General features: G+C 47.5%; 1 protein-coding gene across 2 annotated transcripts in view; it reads right to left on the reverse strand.

Annotated features, from left to right (window-relative positions):
* Positions 1-10,211, reverse strand: part of kirrel3l (kirre like nephrin family adhesion molecule 3, like) — a 35,988-nt gene extending 25,777 nt beyond the window's left edge. For both annotated transcript variants that reach the window (XM_037073794.1, XM_037073793.1), the window contains exon 1: positions 9,528-10,211. In XM_037073794.1, the coding sequence (XP_036929689.1) occupies positions 9,528-9,567 (40 nt within the window). In that variant the 5' untranslated portion in view covers positions 9,568-10,211. The remainder of the gene's footprint in view (positions 1-9,527) is intronic.
* Positions 10,212-14,391: the final 4,180 nt, after the last annotated feature.

The raw sequence follows: 14,391 nt of genomic DNA on the forward strand, positions 1-14,391 counted from the left end.
TTTTCTGCATCGCCCTCGGGAGGAACACGACCAGAGGGAGGGAGAGAGAGAGAGAGAGAGAGAGAGAGAGAGAGAGAGAGAGAGAGAGGGGTAAACGGGATCTGAGACCTCGGTGGTCGCATGTCTGAAAATAAAACTCGCTCTCTCCTCTCTCTTTTTTTTTCTTTTGTGCTCCTATGCCAATTAACCCGGAACGCTAATTTGAGTGTGAAACCAAGCAGGTCTGCCTGTATGTGTGAACTTTCTCACTGGTGCAGCGGGGCCCCTCCGTCTTTTGAGTGGGTCCCCTGATTAGGCCGACTCACAATGGCGTTGTGGTCGCTGGGGTCCCCTGTATGGAACCACAAGCACTAATTAGACTGGTTTCATTAATGTGTTAGCGTGAGAGAGAGAGAGAGAGGAAGAGGACCCTGACCATCATGCTTCGAGAAAGACACAGAAAAAATAAAAAAGCGATGCCCTGCTAGAGACAGGCCATCGTCACCTCAGCAGGCATATAAAGCAATTCATTAATTGGTGTGAAAACAGCCACACACGGGCGAAACACATGCGCGCACGCTCTCACACCTCAGCACGGATACACATCGTAATGTTATGGGTATTCCACGAACCCGCTGCTTGTTAACACATTACCTGGGATCAAAGAGGTGAAGGGTGGAAGGAGACAGGGCTGGAGGGGTCATTATTTGTCGAGGAAAATTGCAGCCCAGTGTTATGTTTGTCCTTCGGCGAACCTGGCAGAATGGAGGTCTCATCCGATTTAACGAAAAAGAAAAAAAAAAAAAACAGGCCGATCCCTTCCCTCGTCACCATCATGTGAGGCTCTTTGAAATCCTCAGAGTACTTTTTTTCCCCTTTTTTTTTAATCAAAGCTGGGAGGAAATGAATCGGAGCTTCAGTTGTGATCCGAGCCCGGAGGTATAGAAGGGATCCACATGACCGCTGCCCATTTCCACACCATTACAGCAACAGTCATGGCAGTAATAGGTTGAATTGGGCCATTGATTTCTCTCATGCACCCCTCTCTTTCTACCCCCCCACCCCAAAAAAAAACTAGTCAGTGCCAGTTCTGAGATACACCCAGTCCTTTTTTAACAAAACATCACATGCTTAAAGACAGCTCGCCCCACAAAAAAACAACTTCAAACTCAGCCCAATGAAAGAGTACACACACACACACACACACACACACACACACACACACAGACACGGACACACAACCAATACAATATGTCCCAGCTCGAGTTCCTGGGGAGTTAAACAAAGGACTGAGTTTAAATTGGCTTTTAAAGAACTCCCGAGCACAATCAGGGAGTTGACTCGAGCTACTATAGTGTGTCAGAGGACTGTTTAGAGAAAGAAGGGTAGTTAGGCTGAGGTCTATAGTGCGGTGAATGGCTAATCTAAAGTGTGACGGCTCAAGAGCTTCCCCCGGCCGGCTTCAATGGGCCTCCAATCAGGCCTGACTGCCCTTCAATCTCTGGTCAGCTGTTTTAACTGGCTTGTGATTGAGTGGCTTCATTAAGGGCCTATTTATCTCCCCCCTGTATCACAGTCCTGAAAGACTGGTGACGCGCTCAACACGCCCACGCGCCGCCCCCGCGTGAACCTGAGCAGATGCACAGCTGCATTAGCGCGCGCGGAACATTCGGCAACAACGGCACGACTAGAGCGAACATCTTTTTCAGCCAGTTGAAAAGATGTTTAAAAAAAAAACCCTCCTTTTTTTTGTTCTGAACTGCGCCGATTTTCACAAACTTCCCCTTCTGTCTTTTTCTACATCCGTCTCTTTCTCTCTCTCTCTCTCTCTCTCTCTCTCTCTCTCTCTGTCTCCTCTCGTCAGCTTTTCCCGGCTGCCTCATCATCGCTTCTCTCTCGTGAAAAAAAAAAACAAAAAAAAAAATGTGTCCCGGGCCCTGTAGGCTGTCATACCCTCCAGGATCTGGCGCGCGACTGTGCTGAAGTGTAATATCGGCTGAACAAAAAAGGAGAAAAAGGCAGGCCAGGTCAAACCGTGACCCCACGCAGACACAGACCCTCCCAAACAAGCCACAACAAACAGCTTTCTGTAGCCACTCTCTGCCTTTGATCTGAAGGAGCCGAGATGAGATCTGTCTCCTCTTCCCTCTCTTCTCTTTTGCCCTTTCCTCCTCTTTCTTTTTACGACTTCTCCTCATATCTCCCTTTTCCGCTCCCGCTGAGCAGGTGTATTAAATGAGGTGACTATTCCTGCAGCATTGGGCCGCACCTCAAAGTGCAGTCTGTGAAGAGGGCTTTTCTCCCCTTCCCTCTTATCTTTTATCCCTTCTATCGCCCCGTCTCCTCTACTCTCCCTTTTACCTCTCCCTTTATCCCTCTCCATCCCCTTTACTTCTTCTTTTAACGTGTCCCCCCCCCCCACCATCTCACGCTCTTGAATGTGAAATAGAGAGGGCCATCCGGTGCCTCTCGTCTATTTGGATTCACCCACACCTCCCTGTCTATCCGCCTCGGAGCATCTCTCTCCCGGCCTATTGTCTATTTAGCTATACATCTAATTATGCTGTCTCACTTATGTAATTAGCGCAAAAATAAATGGCTGCCGTGGCTTTGTCTCTTCCCTTCACCCCTCCCGTCGCAGGCTCCGAGAAAACAAATTATGGAGAACAATAGGTACAAATGGCTTCTGCACCAAACCACATGATGGATGCAGCCCGGGCTCCCTGCATCTCATCCCTTCCTTTTTTCCCTTCCTCGCTTACTCTCTTTACTCTCCCTCCCTTCTCCATTATCTCCGGCTCTATACGTCTCTGTTTGGAAGCAGGGGAGGACTTGAGCACGCTCTCGCCCAACTACCCTATCATTGTATGGCTGTATCATCTGTCTTCCCTTCTTGGCACTGACACTATATTCACACTGACATCATATTAGGCAAGGTCTCTTTTTCTATCTTTCTCTCTGCTCTACTCTCTCTCTCTCTCTCTCTTTCGCTCTCTTTTTTTTTCCTCCCCTACTCCTGCTGTTGTCTCCACTGGCACTCTCTCCTCTCCTCGCCATCCCCCAGAGCATTCTATACACCGCGAATGCAAAGCAAACGCCTGGGACTTTCTAAAGCAAACAGCCCGGCATCCTGTGCCGTAGCCCCATCTGTGGATAGTCTGAGCAGGGAACAATCAGTCCCTCTCCTCCTCTGCTTCGTTCTCCCTCCAGCCCCCTGGGATCCGCACAGCGCTAGGATGCCTCAGTCAGACGGGTGCAATGTGCTGGAACAATGGTTGGGCTGCTTCCTCCAAGGAGGGGTGTTAGGTTCACCTCAGCCAGCTTGGGAAGCACTTAGCCATGTGTTCGTGCCCTCCCTGCTGCAGCTTTCGCAGGAATGTGGCAGAGGCAGAAAAGCCTCCCACGATACACCTCCCTTACCTCGACCTCGCGCATACCCCCATACACACCTGCACGCATGCACGCACACAGCTGCCTCCTGCGTGTCCAAGTGTACACCTGAGATCTAATGCTTAGCCCGAGGTGTTGAAATATCAACTTTCTATTAATCCCCCTCAGACTTGCAGTCAGTTACACCTTTGTTGTTTTTTCACCTCTGCTACGCTGGAAGAAAAACAGCAGGTTTGGTTTACACCAATACAAGCATATCCATTACCTGAAATGCAAGGCTCCTGGCAGTAAATCCCTTTGACCCCTCTGCCTTCCTTTTCTTCCTTTTCTCTCTCCCTCTCCCTCCCCCCCCTCTGTTCTCACGCTGGGCCCGCTGCATCGGCTTTCTCCGGCCGAACAGACGGCGGGAGAGAGAGACACACCTTGCCCTCCCGCCGGCTCAGCCGCCCACCGTCCACCTCAGCCACCCACACCGCTACATTGTTCCTCACGTCTCCGCACGGCTCAATAACATTAACATGTTTTGCCGCGGAGGGAACCGCAGTTAAAAAGCCCGATCGATAAGCTTTGACTGACACCCCTCAGTTGATAGCAAACTGGCCACCCCTTCTCTCGCAGACCCCCAGGGGCGAGTCTCTCAGCCCTGTCCAAAATTGGAAAAAAAAAAAAAAAGGAAATAAAAGACTTTCGCTACACTCTCTCCGACCCCCTTCCCCCAGCCTCCTACGACAACACGGAGCTGGGCTTTCATTGTGCGGAGGAAAGAGAGACCACAGCGAGCCCACTATTTTGGTTAATGGTTGAGTCACTAGCACAGTATTAGCCCTGGTGTTCCAGGCAGTTTGAACTGACAGGAAGAGGAGATGAAAAGAAGAATGAGAGAGGGAGGGAGGGGAGGGTGGGGGGGGGGCTGGACTTCAAGGAACAAGGAGTTTGAGCACTTGCTCCCAAAAGGGTATACACTGTTTCCATTGCTAATAAAGTGAGCAGCAGGCAGGCAATTTCTGGTTTCCTTGAATGTGTTTTTAGCCTGAGTTGGCGAAGGAGATGACATGTCCTGAGAGCCGGAGCATCATTAATTAGACAGTTGGACTTTGACTAATCGCTCCAGAAAGGGCACACAGCCCTGAAGATGCCAAACACTCATCTCAGCTTATCATCCTCTGCCCCAGTGTGTGCCCTTGACCTCTGTGCATGTGTGTGTGTGTGTGTGTGTGTGTGTGTGTGTGTGTGTGTATGTGTGTGTGTGTTAAGGGTGTTGCGTGCATCTGTGGGCTCCTCATGAGTCACTTCCGGATGATGCACTCGCGCTATAAGCCCCGGCGCTCCCCGAGAGATACGTCAGGTCTCCTGTTTAGTGAGTCCCACTGACAATTACATTTCATATGAGGAAGAAGTGAAAATAAATCAGCCTCTCGCGTTAAATAAACGATGTCTGCCGGTATTTCCTAACTGAACTTTTCTCTTTCCTGAGCCCCCTCTCAGCTGCCAGAATCCGTCTCCAACAGAGCTATCTTTAATATAAGGTTAAGGAACACGGCTGCTGGAGATAACACAGGAACAGATATTGCTGCGACGCACAAGATAAATTTCAATTTGCTGTTGGTTTCTGTGTCTCGGCTGGAGATATGAAATTCTTGTCTTGCAGGGCAGGAATTGATTGGAAAATAAAAATGAATGTGTGGTCTGGTGTGTCTGTGATTCGTTCTCTGTTGCATGTTGGGCTTGGGGTCTTTTGAAAATGGTGATACATCTCTCTAGTCTGAAGTGACACTTACATTTTAAGGGGGGGATAAATGCAATCCAAGTCTTTCTTAAAATAGCTGCTACTGTACAAACGTGAAAGTTTTCCCTTGGGGGGCTGTTTTAATGACATGCATACACAATCCCGGTTTCTCCCTTTCTTTCTTCTTAACGTTAACCATGTTTGTATGGAATTATTAAAGAGTAAACATGATGATACAGCCTGAAGTGCTCCAAGTGGGGAAGATGTCTCCAGGCGGTGGCAGGAAGCTGACACGGCCTCCTCCATTGTCCCGTTCCTTGTCATTTCCTCCCCGGATCCCCCGACTGCCCCAGAGGAAGACAAGGTGAGGATGTGCAGAGACAGACACAAGGAGAAAAAGCCAAGACAAAAGGAGGATGGGCGGCAAAAGGGGTAAAAATAATACTGGGAGAGGCCAAGTGCCACGCACGGTTTGCTACCTGGCCACTTGCGCTGCCTGTGCCGCGCTGCGCCGGCGTACACATCCAGTTAAGTTGCTAACAGCTGATAACAAAGCCTCGGGACACACTGCCAAGTTCTTTATCTGTGTTTACCCGCATGGCAAAGCTGATTAGAGAAAGGCAACATTATGAAGCGCCATTGTTTCCTTTCACCTTCCAGTTCCTCCTTCCATACACGTAGCAAGTGCGCGTGAGGGAGGGGGGGGAGGATGTCTGTTTATAAAGAGGGGCAGAAAGACAATGGGATGTTTGCATGACACGTCTTCAGGATGAGGAAAAGAGCAGGACGTGGTCTAGGATCTCGATCATTCGTTACTGTCTGTTTGTGTGTGTGCATGACCTGGAAATCTGTAGGCAAGCGTCCAACAACAACTTTCAAACAATAACTTTAGTTGTTTCGGTAGGGGGGACGAAATGCTCGTCGGATACAAAGATATAAAGTGTAGCTAAACGCGTGGATCTTTACATTTGATTTGCGGCCACCAGAGAATCTGCAAAATCCAGATAGTGTTCAATATAACACCCTGCCAGCAGAACCATTACACGGGGCCCGGGCAAACAGGAAATCAAAGTGGACCTAAATTCATCTATATCTTTGCCATGACTATGTCTCCTAAATAATGCAAGACGCTTCTGTTCAGGCCTCGGCTGTGCTCGGATTGTGCTGCGTCGGCACTACTGTGCACGGCGTATCTAACTCTCCTCATCGGCTGGCCGGGGTTCTTGCCGCCAAACTTTCTGCCACTTACCTACTTTACCCTCAATCTCTTTGCATCAGAGGCGTACGAGGAATGAAATAGATAGAAGGGAGAGAAGAGAAATGGGGGAGGAAAAAAAAAAAAACTAGGAGGAGGGATTTGGGAGCATGAGTATGTTTGTGTGAGCTTGTGTGTGCGTGTGTGTGTGTGTGACAGAGAGGGAGACAAGTGTAACAAGATGGAGAAAAGGTTAACGACGCTCAGCGGTCTTCCTCAGTGTTTCCCTGCTACTTGTCAGCTTAATCATCAAGAGACTGGTGACACATGCGAGTCTCGTTCCTGTAACCAGACTCCCCTCTCTCCCTCTCTCCCTCCCTCCGTCCTTCCCTCCACCCTCTTCATCTTAAACTCTGCCTCCCCATCCGGAGCTGCTCCGCAAGAATTCAAAGAGCAGCAGAACGGCGGTTCATAAAATATGCACAGCTCCCCAAAACCAACCTCTTGGGCCACTTTGCCACTTGCGTCCACAAACACATCTGCACTGCATGAGGAAAAGACAAATCTCTGCCAATGGGAAAGGGAAGGATGGCGGGGTGGGAAGGAGGGGGGGGAGCCTGTCCGGGGCTTATCACTTTCTCGGCTTAGTCGTGTCCGTGCGTGCCCTGTAGAAGTGTGTGTGTGTGTGTGTGTGTGTGTGCGTGTGTGTGAGCAGGCTTTCAACCTTTTGGTGAAAGTCTGCCGGCCGCCTCCGGCCCATTAGGCGGTTACGCTCTCATGTCCTCCTGTCCCACAGTCACACATCCTGCGACCAGGCAAAGGAGCCGTGAGAAGAGGAGGCAAGGTGGAACATTTCCACGGCGTTACACTATAGTGGGACATGACAGGCAACGCGACTTAAGAGGAAGGGAGAGAAAACTTGTAATCTCAGCTCACAGCCTTTGAACTTGGCCCGATGAGACGTAAGCGACCCAAAGCAAAAGGTTCCAAAGAAGAGCTCACTGAAGATTACTCAGAATACTGATGCAGTGTGGAATCCAATTCCTCCGGGAGCCCAGGGGACTTTCCGAGAGAGTAAATTATCAGTGTTGTATGAGACTACATACATACAGATGTATGCTATGTGCCATACGCACATTTCAAAGTGGAGCCATGTGCTGTGGCCACATTTTTCATGCTGTGGAAGACTGGCACAATAAATGAGGTCTAGGGTCTCTTAGGTTCTAATTAGGGCAGCTGTTACCATTTTCATTATTTGTGAGTGTGTGTGTGAGAGGGAAAGAGCGGGACAGAGAGAGAGAGAGAGAGAGAGAGAGAGAGAGAGAGAGAGAGAGAGAGAGAGGAGTTGTGTGTCCGTGTGTGTGTGTGTGTGTGTGTGTGTGTGTGTGTGTGTGTGTGTGTGTGTTAGGGTTAGGGTCAGGGAAAATATGCCACTGTCTGGCTACCGCCCCTTCTCATCCAGCTGTTGCTAGTCTGTCAGGGAGCAGGGGTCTGCTGGTGTCATGTCCCTCCCCCGAGCTCTGAATAATGACAAAACCACGCGGAACCAGGGGGGCCGAAGGTGAAGACGTCTGCGCTCAACAAATGGCCACCGAGCACGCTTTGCCATTTGTGATCTGGAGAGCTGCTGAAACTGCGAGTGATTAGCTACAAACGCAGCGTGGAGAAATAAAAAGAAGATGAAGCCTAAAAGGATTATTCCATGTTTCGCCCCCCCTCCCCTCCCAGAGATGATCTGAGTCAGCGTGATACTGTTGAGCATTCTCTTACATTTAAATGTAATTATTTTCCCGCAAATTGTTAATGCCATGCAGTAGTTTATCAACTCTGAAAAATGCTGATAAGTCAACAGTTGCTCTGTGTTAATTGCTGAGAGCCTCTCTCTCTCTCTCTCTCTTTTTTTTTTTTTACAGCACTAAATTAATGAAGTACATTTCACCAGCTGCTCAGAGAGCCGGTCTGTTCATAAAGATTAGATTTATACTGGGACAAAAAAAAACAACAAAAAAAAACCAGAGATCTTCTGTCCTCTTTCACATCTCACGCTAATTCGATTACCCCCCCATCAGACAGATAGAAGATAGATGAGGTGAAAACTACCTCCACCAGCCTGACGTGCATCGGATTTAAACACTAATGCCTTTTTCAAATGTGTGACTTCTTTTTGGGGTTTTTGTTTTTCCATGAAACACACTCTCGCAATCTGGTTTACATTGATCCTGGGAAGTCTGAGTATGTGATTATTCATTCTGTGTCATAAGGATTCATAAACAAACTCCTGTAGTCGACTCACTTCTGCAAACAAGAAGCGGGGGGGCGGCAGACAGGTGCGTTATTTCTCCGCCTGTCTCCCGAAAAGCAAACGCTCCCCCTCTCCTCTCCTGCCTCTCTCTCTCTCACACTCATTCTCTCTCTCCCCCTCCCTCCCTCCATCTCTCTCTCTCGCTCCATCACAAACGCACATACCCGAGAGACTGTGCTCGACCGTGCACCCTTTTATCTGTTTACGCACCGTTCACAGAGACCACGATCGATTAGGGCTCAAAAGAGAAAAACTTCAGACCGGTAGGAGACATAATTTCCACATCGTTCCATCAGGCCAGAGCTCTCGCTTTAGTGTTTTAATGGAAATCAATCTGGGGACCACTGACTAACTTCACGGGGGAGAGAAAAAAAAAAAAAAAAAAAGGGATGCGGAGCTCTGCACGGCTCCGTCTCATTCCTCGGCGCTTTTCAGTTGAAGCATCTCATCCAGGAGGATGTATTGCGAGTGGACGCAGTCCGGAGCGACGACTCCCCACCCCGGGTGGAAAAAAAAAATCGAATCAAATCAAAATCCGATAAGTTAAACTTTGCGTTCACCCACACACTCGTGCCTGTCCACTAAAACAAGACAGCGTCTCCCTCGCAGCGTCCGAGATATGAACCAGAGCGGAAAACAGAGCCCTCAGATTTACGCAGTGCCACAATCCTCCGGTGCTCCGGGTCGGCTCGCACACAGTAGAGATCCTCCCGATGTAATCACTCTTACAAAACTAATTAAACATTTACCGGCAATTAACAGCAGTGAACTGTAGCACTGCAGCATCTCAGTTGCCCCTCTGTTACCGGCGCACTGGATGGCTTGACGCAGCGCGCCAGCAACGGAGCGCGGTCCATCCTGTCTCCACCGTGCATGCTGGATGAGGGCAAAACAAGAATAAGAAAACAAAGCAAAACAAAAAAAGCGTGTCTTACCTGAGACCATAAGGCAAAAGACGAGGTACAACGCCGTCATTTTAGAAGCTCTGGCCGCTGATTGTGCTGCGTGGAAAGGATTCGCTCGCTCCGTCTATGCGACTGGAGCTGGTTATGGTCCACCGCGGCACCGGAATATCACCGGACCGACGAGCCAGGCGCGCTGGGGTTCGTTTAGTATAGCATCCAGTTGAACGGAGTGACTCTGAAAGGTCCGCACAGTTTGTAAACTCTCAGTTAACAATGCACCTCCATAGTTGGTAACTTTTCCCACTGCGTCAGGTTCTCCTTCTTCCTCTTCTTCTTTTTCCCAGGGTCCGCTCCCCGTCGCGCCGGCACAGCTTTCCCCTGTCGCCGCGCTCTCTAACAGTCCATCAGTTGGATCTGGCGTTTCAGTCGCTGCGATCGTCCACAGTCCACTTTTGAACCTGCCTGGGCATGTTGAGCTCGAGAGCGATCTCTCCTCCTCGACAGTGCGCAGTGATAAACCCCGGTGAAGTTGCCTCTCGCCCCCTCCGCTGGAGTCTCTCACTCTGTTCTAACACACTCACTCCTTCTCTCTCGCTCTCTCTCTCTCTCTCTCTCTCTCACACACACACACACTCTTCTCCCGTCGGTCTCCTCTGTTTACTTCTCACTCCCTCTTGCCAATAGGAAATGCGCACTGACAGTCATCTGGTGCTAGTAGGGGGGGTACACCGAATCTGGCAGGAGCTGAGTCGGAGGAGCCCCTCTGCCTCAGATGCTTGCCGGGGGGGTGCGGCCCCCGCCCCCAGGGGCCCCGCTATTGGCTGATGGCGCGTCACGGGGAGGGTGTTTAAGACATTTATTCTGAGTTAAATGACTGCCTTAACATTTTGGGGTGGAGCAGCCCACATGGAGTCTTGAATCCTATCAATTCACGCTACTCATTTGTAGGAAAATGTACATTCTGTTGTAATCTAGAAAAAATCTGCACCGTGACCCCACTTAAGGCAAAAGTAGCTCCATATAAACATTCATTTTCATTCTATCTGAACCTTAACCCGAAAGCTCTTCATTTCTCTTTACAGCCACAGCTCTGTGATTTAATCATGCTGAGACTCAACAAGAAGTAATATTTTACACATGAATTACTAAACTAAATATAGTGATAGCAGTCTTCTCATTATGTCTTGGTACACAGAAACTCTCCCTTTCTCTGAGGGAAGTTTTGAGAACCAAACCATTGATTTTATTTATTTTTTTTGGTCAACCATGGGTCAGTTTTTGACCAAAAAAGGCAATTCTGACTATTGAGAATTGGTATCCGGTTCAATCGCTTCCCTCCATTAGCCGACAGATTTGGAAACTAATTAAGGCAAATGAATGTGTAAGTAGTCACATTAGAGCCGAATCAGCTCCAGATGTTTTGCCAAATGGTGAAATGATGACTTGATTCTAGAAAACCTCGACACTCGTGAAAGAATAAATCAACAGTTGCGACTTGTTGTCTTCTGTTTACCCAAACAACTCATGTTGTTTAGTCTGAATCAGAATACAGTTAGTTTACAAATCACTACGAGGAAGCCTACCTGCGTAGTTTACCCAGAGAAAAGTTCATAAGCTGGTTGAGATTTTTTTTTTTTTCTAATTATTTTCTTTGAAGTCGACTAAAAACATACTTTTATCAGGTGCGGTTTGATCTAAAATGAGCCTATTGTTCACTGTCGTACAGTGGGCGCTGAAATGAACAGAAGAGAACAGAGTCATTATCATATTTCAACAAAAGCGAAGGCTTTTATAGAGAGATGAAAACAGTGCAGTCTATCACTCGCCTGTGGCTGTTTATAGGCTCGCTCTTTGATGTTGCTCATTAGTTATTCAAGGATCTATTGATTAACCAAAATAATAGGCCTTGCAGTCATCCGGTTAATCAGTCTTTCACTTGTATGTGTATTGTAGCAAGCGACGATTTAATTTAATGTTAACACACCCCCTCCCCCTTCACACAGACACACACACACATATAAACAGAGAGAGGCACGCACACATGCGCCCTGTCAACTCAACCAGGTGGTTAGCGCTCCATAAGACTGTGAAAAATTCATCAAAGTGTGTAAATCTGGACACTGAGGACTTCAGCGTGTGTGGATTCCAGAAAACATCATCCACCATTTTTTTTTTTTTTTTTTTGACATTTCGCGCTGCATTCAATTAAAGGCTGAAGCACACAATGATTAGGGCTCACTCCCCATGAGGGTCCCCCCCACCCCCCACCCAAACAGTAGTTTTCAAACCCCGGGGCTGGCCTTCCTGTTTATTGCCTCCCTGTAATGCAAACATAAGGGTCCCCTGCCAGTAAACACATGTTGATGGAAGAAACAGCTTGCACAGCTGGGAAGCCAACCCAGGTTAGTGTGAGTGAGCACATGGGCAAATGAGCGTGTCTGAATGTGTGTGTGTGTGTGTGTTGGCGTGCAGGAATAGACGTTTGTTGTTCCTACATATGTCAGGGCGCGATCTGGGCCGCGTGGAGCTTGAATGTGAGAGATAAAGAGTAGTGCGAATTGATTCTGCGTTTTGTTTTTCCCTTTGAGTGTGAGCGTGTGTGTGTGTGTGTTTGTCGGCCGTAGTGTGTGCACATGTGAAACCATCAATGACTGACTCAAGGCGGGGGCTCTGGTGAGCAGTAAAACAGTGGGGTGCCTCCACCCAGTTGTGCTGTGATAATAAAATCAACAACCATTGTGCAAAGACTGTCACCAGGCGCGAGGCTGTGATTGAAATGCATGATGTCCTATGGCTCACACAGATGGACAGATAGATGAGCGGCCAAACAGATGATCCATGCACCAGCGTCGGTTTTGAGCCAATAGTCTTAATTATGCTGGCCTCCGTGGCATCAAATGGAGGGCGCCCATACTCCCCAAGCTTTTGAGCGTGTGAATAATTTATAAATAAAAAGGGGGTTTTTCAGCTGTGGGTTTATTAATAATGAATATGGTTTGATATTTACTAAACTGTTCAGAGGGAGAAAGGGGTGACAGTTAAGACGTCGTTTGCATGGTAATTGTAAGGAGGTAATAAATAAGGCATGAAGTGGAGATATATGGAAATGTGATTCGCGGGGAAATGAGAATAATTTAACAAAATATTATCCCAGTCCCTATTTGACCCGGGGTCAATTAAAAAAAGAGATGTCAGTCGCAGCGAAACGGCGCGCCGGGCCCCTTAAAAATTACATTCGCATGCTTTTTCTTTTTTTCCTTTTGTCTGGCTGGAAAGCGGATCCAACATTCCAAGTGGAGAAGAAATGTATTCATACTGACAAAAACCGTGTGTTTAGTTTGAATGAATATTAAACTGAAAAAAAAATCAACCTCATTACCCGCCACGGGGAAAAAAAAGAAGACATTTCTCTCTCAAAAGTAAGTAGAACATGAGCTCTGAGTTGAGGAATGTGAGTTTTGTTTTGTCTCTAAACCTTCCCGTGCGGTGGGAAAACTCTGCATGGTTTGCAATGAAAACACATATCGGCCACACATTGTAAAAAAACAAACATTTTATATAAGCTTATGAAATGGTCATGTTTTGTCATTCAAACACACACTAATCATCCCATCCCCAATAATTGAATCTGTATCATAATTAATAAGCTTCATCTTGGGATTTGAAATACAGCCGAGCGGATTGATGAATATTAACATCCTGCTCTCTGTAATGTAGTGGATGGCCGTGTTGCAGTGTTTGGGCTCCTCGAGGGGTCCAAGGTTTATGCTGCTATCCATATGAGAAACATTACACCAGCTTTTACTGTAATTGTGATATTGAATGTTGAGCTGATCTGTGTCAACCATAACTCTGAATGCCGCTACAAGCTCATAACTCATGAGGACATATACCTTTGCTAGGCAGTGGTATCCATCTGCCCGCCTCGCGAGCAATCCAAAACTGTCTCCTCCACCCCACCCCCCACCGTTCCAATAATATGACGTCAGTCCACTGCACCGGTTTGAAAATTTTGCAATTAAGCATTTTCTTTATGTGTGATTGACGAGCAGGAGGAGGGCCATTAAAGCTCAACATGGACCCGGGGCTCACTCTGCAGTCTATAGGACTATTTCCAGCCTCGTATCAAATCCATGTCCTCTGCCCCAATATCAGAATATGACTCTGGCCACCCATGGATTTTGTTTTTGTCTGTAATGAAAGTCTCTCTGGGGATGTGGTTGAGAGATTCTTTTCCTCAGGGGTCAAGGAGAGGTTGAGGCTTCTGGTTCAAGCTGCGCTCGGAAAAGGGTGTGGATTACAGGAATGTGACTGTTGAACCCAGTTTCTGCAGATACATACAGGAAAGATCCGCGGTCTGACATTACAGGAGCCGTGACTGCGGGGACTTGAAGGTATAGAGTCACATGGAGATAAAGTCATCACGGCAGAAAGGAGGCAAAGCCGTGCACTTTGTAGTAGCGATGATGTATACATATATATAGAGGTTGATAATTATCTACAACACCAATACCGTTATTAAAGAGCGAAAACATTCTGCTGTTAAAGATGGAGGGAAAATGTGTCAGATTAACAATAAACTTAATTGTCAAAAATTACATCAGTGCACTGAACTAAATACTCCCCTGGGAGTTTAAGAAGTATATGCTCTATAAAAACAATTAAAAATGTATATCAGCACATACCGATGCCGTCAAAAATATATCTTTAATGGCTTTATAGCCGATAAATAGGGCAGTTATTACAAAGTCAGTTTATTATTAATAAGTTAACTAGTGCTGCATCTACACACTCGGATACAGTAAATGGTAGTAGGCACCTTTAAAGCCTGCAAAGCAGATGACCATAGTTTGACTAGCCATGTTGTCATTTGTGAAAACCAAAGTCGGCTATT

Source organism: Acanthopagrus latus, chromosome 17 (genome assembly GCF_904848185.1).
Source record: "Acanthopagrus latus isolate v.2019 chromosome 17, fAcaLat1.1, whole genome shotgun sequence".
In the NCBI taxonomy this organism is placed as follows: Eukaryota; Metazoa; Chordata; class Actinopteri; order Spariformes; family Sparidae; genus Acanthopagrus; species Acanthopagrus latus.